The 17192-nt window shown below is 40.1% G+C and overlaps 1 protein-coding gene across 3 annotated transcripts in view; it reads right to left on the bottom strand.

Annotated features, from left to right (window-relative positions):
• Window positions 1-17192, bottom strand: part of RBM26 (RNA binding motif protein 26) — a 62528-nt gene that overhangs the window by 28198 nt on the left and 17138 nt on the right. For 2 of the 3 annotated variants that reach the window (XM_063126073.1, XM_063126075.1), the window contains 6 exons: window positions 15865-15973; window positions 13687-13846; window positions 11789-11953; window positions 8646-8777; window positions 5053-5124; window positions 779-907 (listed from right to left, as the gene is read on the bottom strand). In XM_063126073.1, the coding sequence (XP_062982143.1) occupies window positions 779-907; window positions 5053-5124; window positions 8646-8777; window positions 11789-11953; window positions 13687-13846; window positions 15865-15973 (767 nt within the window). The remainder of the gene's footprint in view (window positions 1-778; window positions 908-5052; window positions 5125-8645; window positions 8778-11788; window positions 11954-13686; window positions 13847-15864; window positions 15974-17192) is intronic. The other variant, XM_063126074.1, reaches the window with a different exon arrangement.

Genomic DNA, 17192 nt, shown 5'->3' with positions numbered 1-17192 from the left:
GTTCGGCACCGAGGCAAGGCTGTGGCCTTAATCATAATTATAAGAAAGGAGCACTTCTTGTATAACTCCACACCATCCTCTCCTTCTGCACACAATTCCCCACCCTTGACTTTGCTTCAGAAAACTTTTGCAGCATGAACTCTGCACCGGTGTTTTCACTAAAGCCATTTCTAACTATACTTGCAAAGTGTGATTTGGAGGTAGATATAGTTAGCAAACACAGCTAGCTCCAAAAATCAAAGGGAAGAGAATTTGTATGGAAGACGAGAAAAGACAGAAGAGAGAAACCTGCAAGTGATCCTATCACCTAATCATGGTAGAGATCAGAAACATTATGATGCATCAAGAAATGCATCCTTCACCCAAAATCACAACTGAGAATACAATTCTATGTGAACCATAGAAAAACAGATGATAAAAGTACTATCCAACAAGTCTTCAGCCTGGGCCATATAACCCTAGAAGACAGAATTATTCCAATAGCACATAATAATAACTTGCTATCTCTGATACAATGAGAAAATTACAGTTCCTCCTACATGTATCCATGAAATCAGTTTCAGGTTTACTCGGTGCTGCAAATGTGCATCAATAAAACTTCTCAAATTGCAACTGGTGAAATGTTTTTTTTTTTTTTTTAATTAAACACAAGAAGTTCTGGAGAACTCAAGGTAACTGGCTTTTGGAAATTTAAGCAGTTATAACAAATATATAGAAGAAGTTGCATTTTTCTAAATCAATGTTTTCTGTTTTATAAAAGAAACATAGTTAAATTTACCTGTTTTTTCTTCTGTGCTTCACTAGAATCTAGCACGGAAGTGTTAACAACAGGCAACGTTTTCTGAGCTGCCTTCAAAGCAGCTGGGTTATACACTGTTTTTGTCAAGCCAGTAGAAGTAGACAACACCTACAGAAGGAAACCATTTTATTTTATGCTGCGATTGTGAAGACAGCAATAATGTAAAAAAAGAAAATGAAGCAAAAGAGTCAAAGTGAGAAGTTAAACAGAAATGTATACTGACTTTGAAGTTAGTCTTCCAAAACATTTTACATACAGTATGGAAAACAGCGACTACAGAAATGGGAACCTGAACTTTATTAACATGTGTCAGTGTCAGCATGCGGATTGTGGATGATTTTTATGCCAGTGAGTAACGTCAGACTACACAACATCAACTGCCCATTACAGAGATTTGGAGCTTCCTCACTTATCTTTAGATGAATATTGTAAGTGCTGGCAAGTGGCATCATTTACAAAGCCATAAAGCTTTTTAGCTAGAGGGTATCTAACCATATAGACCAGGGATGGGCAACCTTTTCGGCCCTGAGGGCAACATGTAATGTTAAGTAGTAGATCAGGGGCCTGTGTGCATATACACATACGCACGCACGTATTCTCTCTCCACACACACACACACAACCCCACATTTCAGCATGCAGGGATAAAGAGCTTTAAATGTCCCTCCCTGCCTACTGAGATCAGGGGATGGGATCGTGAGGGGGTTTAAAGTCTCCACCCTACCTGCCAGTGATTCTGATTCAGATCTCAAGTGTGGGAAACTTAAAGTCCCTTTCCCCCAGTGATCTCTGCAAAGGGAACACTGATAGGGATGGCTGATCAGCTGGGGGTAGCCAGGGATATGTGGGGAGGGCATCCCAAGCTGCAAAGGGAGCAGCCAATTCCCCAGCTACCAGTGCCTGGCTAAGGTAATTGTATGCTACTATTGTATGCCTAGGAGGAACCACAGTGAGCCTGTTCAGACAACACACTAAGCCAGGGTTAGGCCGCTAACCCTTTTACAGCAAATGTTTAGTGAGTTTGTTTAAACTGTGGTTATGTAGCCACCATGGTTAGGAATGGTTCACACGACACACTAAGTCATGGTTCTCACGACATACTAAGCCATAATTATTAGCTCAAAACCACCGTGGCTTAGCGTGTCATCTGAACAGGGCCAGTATGGAATATGCTTGGTCAAAAAACAACAAAAAGTGTTAGCTCAAACAAGCAAGCCAAGCCAATGCAGCTTGGAAAGGTAAACATCCTATAAAGTCACCTGTAACACTGACGTTGACTTGGGGACAGGTTTCTTTCTAATCTGGACATGTTGTTCAGTTAAGGCCAAGTATACAAACAAGCCACTTAAGAAGTACTCTCTAGAAAATCATAGCAATATAGCCAAGAGAAACCTCTTCTACAGCAACTGTTTACTGGAAGGCTAGAAAGTCTTTCATGGATAAACACAAGCTCCCCAGAGATTAATATTTCTCTAAGCAAGTTCCTAGTAGAGAAAAGCTTAAAAACATATCACCTCCTACCCCCATCACTAGCCTCTAAGTGCCTCCCCACACACAATGGTCTTCACTTAAGGACTGGAGATGGTCATTGGGAGTTTTACTTCTGCACTCTGAATGAAAGATCTCCATTCCACATTTCAAACTGCTTTCGAACTTTTCTCGGTTTTAAGAGTGGTTTGCTAGGCAGAGGACTGTTGCCAGAGAAACATATTATAAAAGCCTAAATTAAAAAGATGTGTCTTCAAATTCTTTCTAAAAGCCAAGAGAGTGGGAGCCAATCATAGTTCTTGTGGGAGCACATTCTACAGTTTTTGGAGCAACATAGGAGAAAGCCCTTTCACATGTGCCCGACAAATGGGCCTCTGCAGGTATGATTTATTAGCAACGTGGAGTTGCTAAAAAGCACAATAGTTGCCATGCAGGTTGTAATGGGATCAGATGTGCCCCTGGGAAAGATGGTATGTGATGACATACCATTTCTCACAAGGACATTGAATAGAAAAAAATGATAGCTGCCCCTACTGGTATGTAACAGCAGCTATCTTTTCTTCCAGAACAATGTTATCCCGGATGGATTGTTATCAAGTATGACCTTGCTGCGAAAAAAACTAGTACTATCCTGAAAATTTTGACCATTCCATTTTCGGCATTTCATGGGGGGTGGGGGTAGGGAAATGAAAACTCGGGCAAAAGAGACTGGGAGAGGTAAGAATTTCAGAGAATTTTCTCCTTGGGGAGGGGGACGGGGTTTCCACATATCTTTTAAAATGTATCCAGTTGTAGAAGGGTATTCTTTTTTTCTAAAACACCCCCAGCATTTTCAGGAACCCAGGAGTTCTTGCTGAATGCTTATTGGCAAGGGTAAGGTCACATGGTCTCCAATAGGCATTTACTAAGAACTGCTGGGCTCCTCCAAATGTTGAGAAAAGGAGGAGCTGAAAAACTAAAAACATAGGAAGAAGGACCCTCAGCAATCTGCTACACTTAAAAAAAGGTAGCCAGAAAAAACATTGCCTCTTTCACAGGGAGAAAATTCCCAAAAGATGGGGGGCAGGATTCGGCACAGCACTAGAAAAAACTTTTTTTTAAAAAAGGCAGTCCTTTGACCACCTCCTAGGATTTAATAGTGGTGTAGATTCCAGAGGAGACCATGTTTCAAACTTCACTAAGGTAGCTGCAGAACAGGTGAGTTCACTCTGGTATGTAGACCCTTGAATTCCTCAATCTTCCCTGTGAGCTACTCTCAACATATATTGAGAAGCCAAAGGTGATGGCTACTGATTTTACATACCTGTCATAGAATCAAGAGATAAACAGCTTTAACTCAAAGGAGAAATTAAACTTGGAAAATCAGCAGTCTGACTCTAAAGAGCACTATCAATCTATCTACGTCAGAAGCCTAGCAAGGTCCTTCCACTCCCCACAAAAATAATAGCAAAGGAAAAAACAGTTAACCCTTGCCTCACGCTAAGGCCTTAGCTAGACCTAAGGTTTATCCCGGGATCGTCCCGGGGTCATCCCTGTTCATGTAAATGACACACAGATACCCCGGGAGCAGGCAGGGACGATCCCGGGATAAACCTTAGGTCTAGCTAAGGCCTAAGTTGCATATGAAAGGATCCATAATAAAAAAGAACAGTAGCTGTATCTGGTAGTTTGTAACATTGCAGCTTTAATAAAGCAAGCCAAATGGTTTTATACCAGAGATAATATACTGAAGCCTGAGTTGAGAGGAGAGTTTTTGTGGTTTGTTAAGGTACTCCTTATGCATTCCAGGCTATCAAAAAAACTGTTTTGAGTATTCGCAGACATTTAAGGCCTCAACCAAAGTCCTCAGTTACTATTCCTCCAACCTTTTTGCTACATGGCTTCTAATGGATATGAATATGGAAACTTTTATCCAAGTCAAATGAAATATTTCTTTCATATTGATTCAACAAACCAAAGAACCTAATCCCACAAAGTGTAGCAATAGATAAATTAGCGGTTTAATGTACTACACCCACTCTAAGTCTGTACCTCCACTTTCTATCATGTGGTTTCACTAGAAAAACAGAATAGTTCTAGAGAGAAATGGATGCAGTCACATATCTAGGGAGGCCATGCAAGAAGCAGAGAAGCAACACCAAAACCAAAACGCAGAGCAATTGACCCCATGCCAAGAGCATTCCTGGTTTTCTGGAATGAGGCAGTACACCTCAGCTGGTCCAACTACCACTGAGTATCCTAGACCTCCAAAAGGGCAAAATCACAGTAAGGGATGCTTATCACCATCACGACACCATAGGCCATTTCTCAATCTATCATAATTTCGCCAATTCACAGGCCCTCTGCCACCCAAGCTCAAGCTAGCCTTGCTAACAACCCCTTAACAACCACAAAAAATGCATTCTAGGCTACCAAAAGCTACTGGAGTATTCACAAACATTTAAGCCTCAATTAAACACCTCAGTTACTGTTCCCCCACCCTTATTGCTGCATTGATTCCAATGGGTATGAAAATGGATGCTAACAACCCTGTCATACAAAAATGTCTGCCCAAATGGCCACAATTTAGTTTTCATGAACATGCCTTCAGAAATACAGCAGACTTGAACTTTATCAACTGCATTTCAGTTGTTCAATTCATTCCAGCATTCTATTACCAGTTTTAAAACAGCATGCAGCCATTTTGCATTTGCAACATGCAAAAAGCATGCCTCTGATTTTGCAGCGATACAACAGTTCACTGAGCAAGAACTATTATTTTCTTACCTTCTCAGTAGTCGAAATAGGTGGTTTAGGTACAAAGCCCAACCTGTCCTTCACAGATAGCTTTGTTACATTCTAGGGAAAAACAGGAGAACTTCTTTAAGTGTTTGTAACAATGTGGTAACACACCTTTCTGCATTAACACAAGAGCTGGTTGCCTGGCAGGATCTTGAGGGGAGGCATACATACGAAGAGTTTGCTCTAAAATAATTGTAAGCAGCAGGCCAAGGAAGAGAAGCGCCAGAGCTTACAAAATGGCTGGAGGGAGCCCAGGATGAATAATGCAGCAGGATACTGATGAACTCCCTTCCCTCCGACAGAGGCCACACTGCTTCTGTGCCTAGGTTCAAGCTCTGTGCCATCCACCCCCAACATGCAGTAGCTGTTTTGGGGATGAAAATACGCTGCAGGCAGATTTAAGGGGGAAGGCACTGCCAGCCCCATCTGCTAAGTACAAAAGAGAAGGAGAATAGCGTAAGACAAAGGTCAACACTAGCGGCTGATGGCTGCACACAGAAGAATGTCTTATCTTTTCTCAGTTATATGATGTCCCCAAGGTCTCTTAAGGAGGCCACTCATTTAAAGTATACAGATGACCCAAACCCTCTTACCCCATCTATGCCCAAGGCCTTGCCCAATGTAAAAATGCCAGTTGTGAGAAAGAGCACACACGACGACTAATGTTCCAACCCTCTCCTCTCACCCATCTCTAGAAGGTGGCAATAAGGATGGGAAAAGGTTAAGACCGTATGGTTAATCAGGACCTTGACATAAATTCCTCCCTAGACTTCCCAAGCAACAGAAAACCTGGCCTATGGTGATCCACCTACACATCAGATGAGAACTCAGGACAGTCAACCGGTGGGGGGAGCTACACCTGAATATTCAATTTATTGTGATGATGCACACAATACTTCAAAAACCTGCTCTAGAACATTATCTCTCTCCAAAGCACTTCTCCATTAGATACGTTTAATGTATACAAATAATTTAAGGCAACCTTGCAATTTACCTGTCAGCTCCAGCTCTAGGGCAAGATCTGTGGCAGACTCTTCTTATAAAAGAAGCTGCTGCACAGTAAATATGAAGCTCTTCAATGTCAGATGGAAGAGTAGCGAAACACACTTATCCAGGCTCTGGACTGAACCTCAGTGTTTAGCCCAACAACTGAGACTTACCCTAACCCTGATAGTATTTAAACCCATCTCACTTAAAATGGCATCAACATTCCACTTATCCAGACATGACTATGTAGGTAATTCTAAGGAAGAAAGTAGGCTCCGCTGATGAAAGATACTTACTTAAATATGGTAACACCCCCCCTTCAACGACAGGGGTGCAGAACCTGGCTCAGGGTCCCAATCCAGCCTTCTAGGGTTCCCCAGATGGCCCCACCCTCCCAACCCCACCCCTTTCCTCCGAACCACCAGCTGTTTTGTGCCTTCCTGGCCTTTGAGCAGTTTCCCCCCCATTCTAACATGTTTAAAATGTTTCTCCAAAGGTTTAGTTACTGACAATAAGAGCTTTAAAGCTAAAATATGCTGGTATTTTTGGCCTCAACCCTCCCCTCCCCACCACTGCAATGTGGCCCCCAAAAGCTTCTTTGAAATGGAATTTGACCCATGGGCTGAAAGAGGTTAAGCACCCCTGCACTATAGTGCAAGACAGGCTCAAGAGCTTGTGAGGACAAAATGAGCTGCTGTAATAAGGAAACTACTCTCCTTTCCAGCCACCAACAGCCACAAACCACATCAAAGTGCTTATAACCTAGGAAGGGAAGATGGTTGTGGGCCCCCGTGGATACTTTTCCTGCAGCCCTTAATTCCTTGCAAATGAGTGTTTTACTTACTTACTTTATTTATTTATTTATTTATGCATTTATATCCCACCTTTTTCCCCCTCCAAGGAACCCAAGGTGGCATACATAATCCTCCACCTCTCCATTTTATCCTCACAACAACAATCCTGTGAGGTAGATTGGGCTGAGAGTCTGTGACTGGCCCAAAGTCACCCAGCGGGTTTCCATGGCCGAGTGAGGACTAGAACCCAGATCTCCTGACTCCCCAGTCCAACACTTTAGCCACTACAACACACTGGCTGGAGCAATTAAAAGTCCATGATGTGAAGAAGCAACCCCTGGAACAATGACAGCTGGAATAAGCAACCTGGTGCCCTGCAGATGTTTTGGACTAGAACTCCCATAGTTCGTGACCGTTTGCCATACTGGCTGGGGCTGATGGGAACTGTAGTTAAAAACATCTGCAGGGCACCAGGTTGCCTATCCCTGATGTAGAGTATCTTAACCATTAAGAGTTGCTTTATCCAGAAGGAAAAGTGCACAGGAACAGGAGAAAAGAACACAAACTTTAGCTTACCAAAACATACCTTAGTCAAACATACCTTATCCTAGGCAGGCAAACAAAGATTTGCATGTTTTAGTTGAGAGTTCCAAAAGCAGATCTCAGATATGCAATTGCTAAACTTTCCCATGTGTTTGCATGTATGGGCTGGGGGCGGGGGAGAGGAAGATGCAGGGGATAGGCAGAGAACTGATCTTATCCCAGCAAGGCACAATGTATACCAAACCAAAGGTGGACATTTTAAATTCCTGCCTGCATCAGGTGGCCTCCCCACAAACAAAAGGGAATGGTTCAGTTGTGCTTCGATGGGCACCATAAACATTCCCCAAGGGGATGGAGCAAAAGATAACAGACACCTACGTTTGGGGGAAGAACCAACATGACAACAGAGCAGGAGTGTACTTATCAATACTTAACTGCCCCCAGGGAATAGTCTCAGGAATGCAAGTAGCGTTTGCAATCACAGGCTTGGGGTTTCAAGAAGGTGGCTAATCAATTTGCTTTGTGCATCTCTGGATCTTTGGGCAGGGGATACACAATTTATATGCACTCTGGCCATGTTGTGGGAAATTTTCAAGACTCAATGTTAAAACCCAATCTAGTTTATACAATGTTTTCTCCACACTGTGCTCGTTGGCCTTTTTATCTGAAGAGCAAAAGACAATGTCATCTTATGTCGGAACCAGGCGTTATGGAAAGTATGCAGCTGCCACTGAAAACAGCCATGCCTCCTCCTCCTCCTCCATTTCCCCAAGAACATCCAGTAACTCAAGATGTGTTACACAATGACTTGCTACCCAGATTTCCCTTAACAATAGAAATTAAAACTTTAAGATTTGTCAACTTATCATTTTAAGCATACAGTTGTTCCTTAAGAAATAATTGACATTTTGTAATATTGATATATTTTGTACATAGGGTTAACATTATCTAACTAGTATAACCTAAAAAAAATCTTTGTCTTAGCACATTAATAAGTTAACATTTGAGCATTAAATACACTCTAGTTCTCCCAAGACATTGTTTTATCAAGTAAAATGTCTATCTATGAAAGGAAGATCTAATCTGGCTCCACAAATTCAAACATACCTTTTACAAAATATTTCTATTACATTTAAGAGGTGTTTTTAAAAAGAAGTTTACTAAATAAAGGTCACCCATTTATACTGTTTAACAGGAAATTGTTGTTTAGATTTTCAGTTTGCTAATATTTTGAGAGATAAATATTATAGCCACCTGAATAGCTTCTGTACTGGCACTCTGAGCTTCAGCAGGCTCAATGTTACTGGCAGGTACCGGACCTAACCGCTCCTTGACGGACTGCTTCACAACAGGTAAAATGGGTTGCTGGGCTAAGGGCTGTATTACCTTAAAAACAAAATCAAATCTTCATAGTAGCACATGAATATTTTGATCCAAAGACCAAGTAGTTGCAAGACTTTTAAGAACAGATATCCCCATTCTTAAAATATTATGCTCTGCAAACTTAGGAGTATTTACTTGATAGTTCAATATCCTTAACAAAGGATCAAATATTATAGCATGAACATTTACATTTTTCAGTACAATAATTTATTAGGTTACAGTTCTATACCACTTACTCAGGTCTAAAAACAAATTACTTTAAAACTGAGAACAGACTTCCAGTTCTTCCCAGTCTAATCCTAGTTTGTTTTGACTAACCATAGTTAGAAAAGTGATAGTTTCCGGAGTTCAGACATCACAGGGAACCGTTGCATTACTGTCACTATTTGAAGATTTAAAATATAAAAAAGAAATCAAGGAATTGATAACGAATTTGCTGACTGCAGCAAGATTGATTGTAGCTAGGAACTGGAAGATTCAAGGGGATTATTGTATTGAAGAATGGTACAAAGAAGTATGGGATATAGCTATTAATGATAAATTGACATGTAATATTAAAGTGAGAAGAGGTATAGTTAAATCAAATGATTTTGAAGGAATCTGGAAACAGTTCCTAATATTTGTGTTTTCTAAGGGAAGTGGGAAACCACCAGCAGAAGAAAGTATGAGATTTTGGAATCAGGAATAAGATCCCGAGGTGGGGGGTGCACTTATATGTTAAGTTTGATTATGTTATATAGATATGATATTAATGTTACTCAACATTTATGTAGTATGTTGTTTTCTTTTAATTGTAATGGTGTATGATTAAGTATTGTAAAAAATAAAAAATAAAAAAAGACATCACAAGGAACCATGATTATGTCTAAAGCAAAAGCTTTTGATCTCCCCTCAGACAAAGAAGTGTCTAAGACAGAGGCTCATACATGGTTCTTTCTATAACATTATGTTATGTCTCAATCAGGTTGTCATATTACTTTTATTAGTACATTAGTTATTAAAATAATCCTTAGAGCAATTAATATACTACCTTCTAGAAACAATTCACACGTGAAACTTCTCTTATTATATTATGTTCTCACCAGCAGGCCTTTGGAGAATAATCTGGCCCTCCATCTATGTTAATAACTTATAATTTTGTTGCGTATTTTAAACAGTTTTTTTTTTAAAAAATATATATTACAATGTATGTTTTAAACTTTGTAAGGCCGACTTGAGGCCCAGTATTGGGCAAAAGACAGGATACAAATAAATAAATAAAATAATAATAATAATAATAATAATAATAATAATAATTTCTGCAAAAATAACTGAGCTGACGATATTTGGCTGTGGGCAGAGGGACAGAATTAATTCTATTTATGCCAAAACTGCCTTCCCAGATAGCTCTAGTACAGCTATTGCTATGGGGTGGCTAGCAAGAAAAGTGCTAACACCCGCAATCACCTGGCAATGAGGTTTTCAGAAGAATACAGGCTGTTTTTACTTTTCTTTTTTTAACAGTCTGGAAATTCCTTAAAGTTATTTTCTGTTTCACATTCCTTCGTTTGCCATTCTAATTTCTTGCAAAGTCTTTATTAATATCCTTGTACTTTCTTTCCAGTAAGCATATTTGCTATTCTATTTTCTGTCATTACCAATGAAATGTCCTTCTAGAATTGCTTTTTATGCTTCACAAACTATGGTGACTAATATACCATTGTATTGGTATTTATAAAGCAAACTAAAGCCTGATTCTCAACAGGCTTACTCAGTGGAATTTACTTTTAAATATTTATATATAATTTGGATGTCAGTTTTGGTCTTGTTGAAGAAATAAAAGAATCTTTATTTTAAAATAGCAGGATATGTGATTGCCAGTCATATATGGACATCAGAATGAGTCCCTTAGATGCGCCATTCAAAGAGTTTTTAATGAATTATACAATGGGTTTTTAATCAGATCCTAGAATGTCTTTGGTTGATTGTTTAAAAATTTTCTTAGATAAATGTTGCCTACATGTGTACTGTCTGTTTATACATTTTTACATAAATGGTTTTGCACTTAGTGTAATATATTTTTAATAGATTTAATCTCTTTGAACTGACCAGAGAGCTTTGGCTATGGGGAAGTATAGAAGTAGAATGAATGAAACAAATATGATCTGCCGATAAGGGTTTAACAGGGATGGCCAACTCGTGTACTCTTAAAGGCTGATCATCTTCCTCAGCTAGTGGCCCATGGTCACTTTGTGTTACATTTTGCCAAAGATAGAGATGGCCTTGTAGAGTAGAATGTTCGTGTTTCCAAAATTTGAAAAAAAAATCTTTTTTTTTTTTTTTTACAAATCAAACAGTGATCAAATATTCTACCATTTTTAAAATAATTATTATTATTATTATTATTATTATTATTATTATTATTATTATTATTATTATTATTGGGTAGGAGCACATTTGGGGGAGGGAGCAAAGATGTCACAAAGAAAGATCTGGACACTCTAGCTCACAAGCCATTACTGGCTATCCCTAGTTCCTCTACGCAACTCAAAGTATCCCAAAATTTGATCATTCAAGAATAAGATTGATTCCGTGTACAAAAGGTGTTATTTTTTTATCTTTTCTTTTTGTCTATTTTTTTATAACTTTTCTTTTTCTACTTTCATTAAGCCTCTTTCCCCTAGAAGTTGTGTCAATCAACTTTTTTTCCTTGTATATTATACATATTCATATAACTGTTGGTTTGATATTAATTGTTAGGGGATTGTTTGTACTCATTCCTTTTTTGTATCACTTTAAATAAAATAAAAATTGGGGGGGAAAACTCTGCTTTATTCAATTTTCTTATAATTAAAAAAATGTGAAATGAAATCATCATCATCATCAGAAAAACTACTTAAAATTTAATCTTGCTTTGTTAGCAGCTCTTGTGGCAGGGTTGTCTGGCAATAAGCTGCAACACTCAAAACTCCTATTTGAGTAGATTCTTAGTTTAAGTGGGATGTCAAAATGAACCAGGTTTCTACCCCTTTTACCTTTTGCACTGAAGCTGGCATTGGTAGAGCACTGCCTTCTCTATGCCAATAGACCTTGATAAACCGATTATTTAACACTGCTTCTGTGCTCGATATAGCTTTCTTTGCCTCCTCATGGGTAGCAAACTGGATGAGGGCACCTTCTGGATCTCCCTGGTAGGCAACCTATGATTTTCAAGGACAGCCAAGTATAAGCATTGTGATATAAGCAAATAAGGGAACATGGGCTTGCTAACACTATTCAATAGTATCAGTGTACATGGCACAACTAGTGAAAACAAGTTGCACTGTAAAATCCAGCCCAACCAAGCCATTGTGCTAGACATTCAGAAATAAGATGAGCCCTGCCCCCAAGAACTTTTACATGCTAACATTTCAGCATACTCAGACTTCAAGGAGTTGGGGTGGCACTAGCAAAAGGGAATGGAGACAGAATTGCTAATAATAATCTACTTGGAACACCAGCATAGAATTATTACTTTGAAATTAGGAATGAAGACATAACTAATCAACACTTGGGCACTATCCAATGAAACCTGCTAAAGAAGGGGGGACAATATGTAATGCATACTAATTAATGCCCCCACCCCCCAAGGAAAGGAATGAAGGCTCTTATTTACCTACCATATTTTTACTATATATTTGTGGAAGGGAAGTTGGAACATTGATATCCTGAGCTGGATAAAAACATGTTACTACTCACCTAAACCCATCTTTCCATATCATGTTTTAATGTGTGTAAATCTGCCTTCTTCCCTTGAATAGTTTTACCATCAGAGGCAGGGGAAAGCAGAAAGGGAAGAGAAGGCAACAAGCCAAGTTTGACAAAGACAGGTTGCTTAACTGTAGTTCTTCAAGTGGTCATCTGTGCAGTCACACATATAGGCTCTGTGCCTGCACAGAGCCTCATTTCAGAAAACTTCTATAGCTAATGGTGTTTTTAGGCAGGAACTCTTCCCAAAGTAAGGCTCCATGCAGGCACAGCACCCATATGTGTGATGCACAGAGATCATGAAAAAGAAACCTAGGAGAAAGCCCTGCAAATGCTCCTTCCTTTTAGGAACTGCAGTGCCAAGAAAGCACAGCAAGGCTATTCAAATAATCAAGACATGAGTCTTTGTGACATCAGCAGCCCATAGACCAATTCTGTCATTCTATCTGTATATAATCTGCATAATAATTGCTCTAAGATGGGGCTGAGCAACTTTAGAGCATCTGGGAAACAATTTCCACCCACCGGTGGCCATACCACCACTCTGACAGCAAAATCACCAGCGCTAAATTGCCACCAAATTTCAGCAGCAAAGGAAAAAAATCTGTTTAAAACAAAGGTGCTTGAAAAGTGCAAATATCAGTTTAATGTAAAATTGCACTTCCAGAAGCCCCAGGGGAGCACACTTTTGCATTAAAACAAGGCACATGCTCCACAGGACCTTGTTTTAAATGGAAAATATGTGTTTTTTCTCGCTGCCGTGCACCACCACAATTCAGTATAATTCAGCAGCGCAGTGGTGATCTGGGGTAGAAGGGCTGCAAAAGGCTAGGGTGGACTGAATGGATGTAGCCCACGCGCTGCTCATCCCTGCTCTGAGAGGTGGCAGTAGAGGCCTGCAGTAAGGCAACACATGTAACAGGAGACAGACGCAAGGGTGTTAAGCACTCATTTCATTTGCTGATATTGCTAAGTGACAGGAGCAGGAGGGGAATGAAGAAGTCAGGAGAGGGATGAAAGCAGAAAGCACAATCATTTCCCATGTGGATGTTTATATTAAGAATAAATCCCCCCCACACACACACACAAACACAAAATATTCATTATAAAAGCACCCTCATGATCCAAGTTATAAGTGGTGCAGCAGTTCCAATAATGGAACGAAGTGGTCAGAGAAATTACCTACCTGCAAATTTACTAAATTTCCAAATTTGCTGAAGTGCTCATTTAGCTTGCTGATACTGTTAAGCTCTGGAGGAACTTTCCTCAATTCGAGTTTGGTATTTTCATTTCCAAACTGCACCTTCTTCTGGAAAGCTGGACTGTTGGTTCTATTAAAGTTTTGCCTGAAATACAACAATGACCTGAGGATTGTCTTGAGCTGCTAGCAATATGTTACTTTGCAAAGGCCCAGTTAAGAATTCAGTGAAAAGGTTTTTAGTGTTTTGATATATTTTATACTTTGACACCTCTGTAGAAAGCGTTATAGAAATTTGAATAATAAAGTAATTAAACGAAGGCCAAATTTCAGTAAATAGTTTTTAAACAGATTTTGGGGGTGGGGGGAAAGAACACATCAAGTCACATCAAAGAGCTATCTAACCATATGAACACCAAGCTTAAGGTCATCATCAACCAACTAGCCAGCATATATATTTCCACACCAGCTGTCAGTGGCATTTGTGGGGCAGTATCTCTGCACACAACTGAATTATTTCCTTCCACCCTGCGAAGGATTCCCTCTCAGTAGCTGCCTCTAAACTGTCAGAGGTTTTTAAAATTCACTTGCACTTAAAATGCAGTTTGGAGATTTGACATAGTTTTCTTTTAAAAGAAAACACACACACACACATTCCCAGGTGTCCTGGGAATTGATCCCCTTTAAGCAGCTCTTGCATCAAGTCATCAGAGATAAGTGAGTATAAACAGCAGTTTGGGACCTCTGGGTGGGAGACTCTGGATTTGGAAGGGGTGGGTCTGAAATTTTCTGATCAATTTCTGCAGAGGTACCCATTTAGATCACAAACTTTGTCTACTTTAGATTTAATTTTTTTAAAAAACGGTATGAATTTCCTCAAGTTGTAGATCTGTACTTATGCAGACCTTCCTGCAATAATTTGTAGGCACCCTTAATTCATGTTTCTATGATTTGTACTTTAAATGTTACAGCAGCTTGGTTCCTCATGGGCCAATCAGAGTTTACAGATCCTAATTTACTGTAAGTTCATACCATGTTGAACCAAACCTAATAATGGCTGGATGCACACCCATTCAGTGTGGGAAACAACACAGTATGGGTTGTTTCTCCTGCTCGCACGACTGGTGTTAACCGAATTACCTGCGTCACCATGTTGGCCAAATGTGGAGCATGGTGGGATGGCTTCTAACCCATCCCACAACCCATGATTTGTGGAGTTTGATTAGAAGCTTTGTTTAGACAACACAGCAATCTGTGATGACATGGCAAGGGCAATTACGTAAATGCCTGTTGCAGCAATAGCACGCAGGGGGGCAACAAGCCATACTGTGTTGTTTCCCCCCCGCCCCCTCCGATCATGAGAACCTGGCCAATGTGTAACTGACTCACAAGTTCCCATGGTAAAAACTACTGGCATTATTTCAAGAATTAAGAGGATGCATGACAGTTCTTTCCCTCATCTAGAAAGAAATCAATAGTGATTGGCCTTTTAGTTGTTAGTAAAACATCTGTTAGTAAAGGAGTGTGGACAAGTGTTGACTATCACTGTGCCCACCACACACAGGTAGTTGAAGATACTGTATTGTGCATCAAGCAGCCTGTGTGATAAATAAAACAACCTCTCCACTGTGAATATCAGTATGAGGGCAGGTTCCTCCAAACCAAAAGCAGACTTTTTAATGGGAAGGTCTTGAGCCCCTGCCAAAGGAAGTGAAGCAGGTGGCTACCAGGAGGAGGGCCTTCTCTGCTGTGGCACCCCGGCTGTGGAATGAGCTCCCTAAGGAGGTTCGCTTGGCACCTACATTATATGCCTTTAGATGCCAGGTGAAGACTTTTTTATAGCATTTTAACAGTCTATAAATAAATTTTAACTTGGTGTTTTAAATTTGTAATTTTGCATTGCTGCTGTTTTTATCTGGTTGAGCTTTTATATTGTATTTTATATTATGGTTTTATACTGTTGTTTTATACTTTGAATGGTTTTAATTTTTGTGAACCGCCCAGAGACCTCCAGCTATTGGGCGGTATAGAAATGCAATAAATAAATAAATAAATAAATAAAAAATAAATAAGGAGATGAAGTCTTAAGCATAGAAAGAGGGAATCTGAAATATATTACACAGTTCGTGCATTATTACATGGTTACCAGATCTAGCAACTACTCACTTATCAAACCAATTCTTCTTTGCTGGAACTCCATCACCTGCACCAATCGTTCTTTTTCGGGACTCAGAATCTACCACTATCCTCATGCTATTTTTATTAGGAGGTTTTTCTGTGTGGGAGAAAAAGAGTACACTGATTAATTTTTAAAGGATGTTTGTCTGTGCATTTTATAGTAGGAATTTCTCTCCTTATTACCATCAGCTGACTTGCTGCATTTTTGGAACACACTAAGTGCTGTACTTCTTCAAACCCAAGGTCCCTTTGGTTCAGTAGTGGTCTCCAACAGATACCAAAACCAGATGCTTCAAAAGGAAGCGCAAGAAACCCCACAGGGCAAGTACAGAATACATTGCCCAGAAAGCAACATTTCTTTTCAACTCTGGATATTTAGCAGATGGCTTATGACTTGCAGCCTGAAAGGGATTCCTTTGATATTTTCCAATATTTTTGAAAAAGAAAATAGACAAGAGGTGGGAGGGGATGTCATAGAGGTACAGTGCAGGTGAAACATGGCTAGGAGATCAGGAATACTTTACAGGCTCTCCTACTATTCTCCCTCCTTCCCTGCACACAAATTTCCTCTTCCCTTTCCCCTCCCGCTTCAAATTGCACTCCCCCAGCCAGACACAGGCTCCGTTCAGGAGACACCTTAAACCATGGCTTTAACCATGGTGGTGAAGCCAGAAAGTTGGGCCGTGTTCAGAAGACACCTTAAACCATGGCTTTAACTATAAGGCTTTTTGCTTTATTCACCATGGATAAAGCTGTGGTTTATGGTGTCTTCTGAACACGGCCTGGCTTTTGGGCTTCACCACCATAGTTAAAGCTATGGTTTAAGATGTCTTCTGAACTGGCCCACAAAGATAGAGTTACCAGGGAATGGGATTGTGATGGGGGAAATGGTACACACAGGAACAGCCGTCCCAGCATGTCATCCTCCCCATTATACTCTCACTCCTGTTGCAAACATCTGGTGGGCTGGGGGAGTAGCAAGCCTGTGAAGGAGGACATTGGGGGCTTGGATTATGCTCGTGCACTCAATGCCTCCAAAGGCTGCCCAGATACAGAAGCCCTCCTTTTGACACCACCACCTTCAGAGGTGTGTCTGGCGGTGACCCGAAAGAGGAGCTTTTCAGTGGCTTTTCCCAGGCTATGGAACTTCCTCCCAAAGAAGTCTAGGTTCACTGCCTCTCTCCTGCCCTTACAACAGCAGGCAATGATTCAAGGCCTTTGGTCTGTTATTGGGTCTGTTGGGTTGAGTGCTGTTTTTATTTTTTATTCCGCAATTATTATGCTTTTATTGTATTCTAATGTATTTTACTGTTTTA

The sequence above is a fragment of the Elgaria multicarinata genome, chromosome 5 (assembly GCF_023053635.1).
Source record: "Elgaria multicarinata webbii isolate HBS135686 ecotype San Diego chromosome 5, rElgMul1.1.pri, whole genome shotgun sequence".
Taxonomy (NCBI): Eukaryota; Metazoa; Chordata; class Lepidosauria; order Squamata; family Anguidae; genus Elgaria; species Elgaria multicarinata.
Note: the sequence above shows the minus strand (reverse complement) of the source record. Positions and strands in the feature narration are given on the sequence as shown.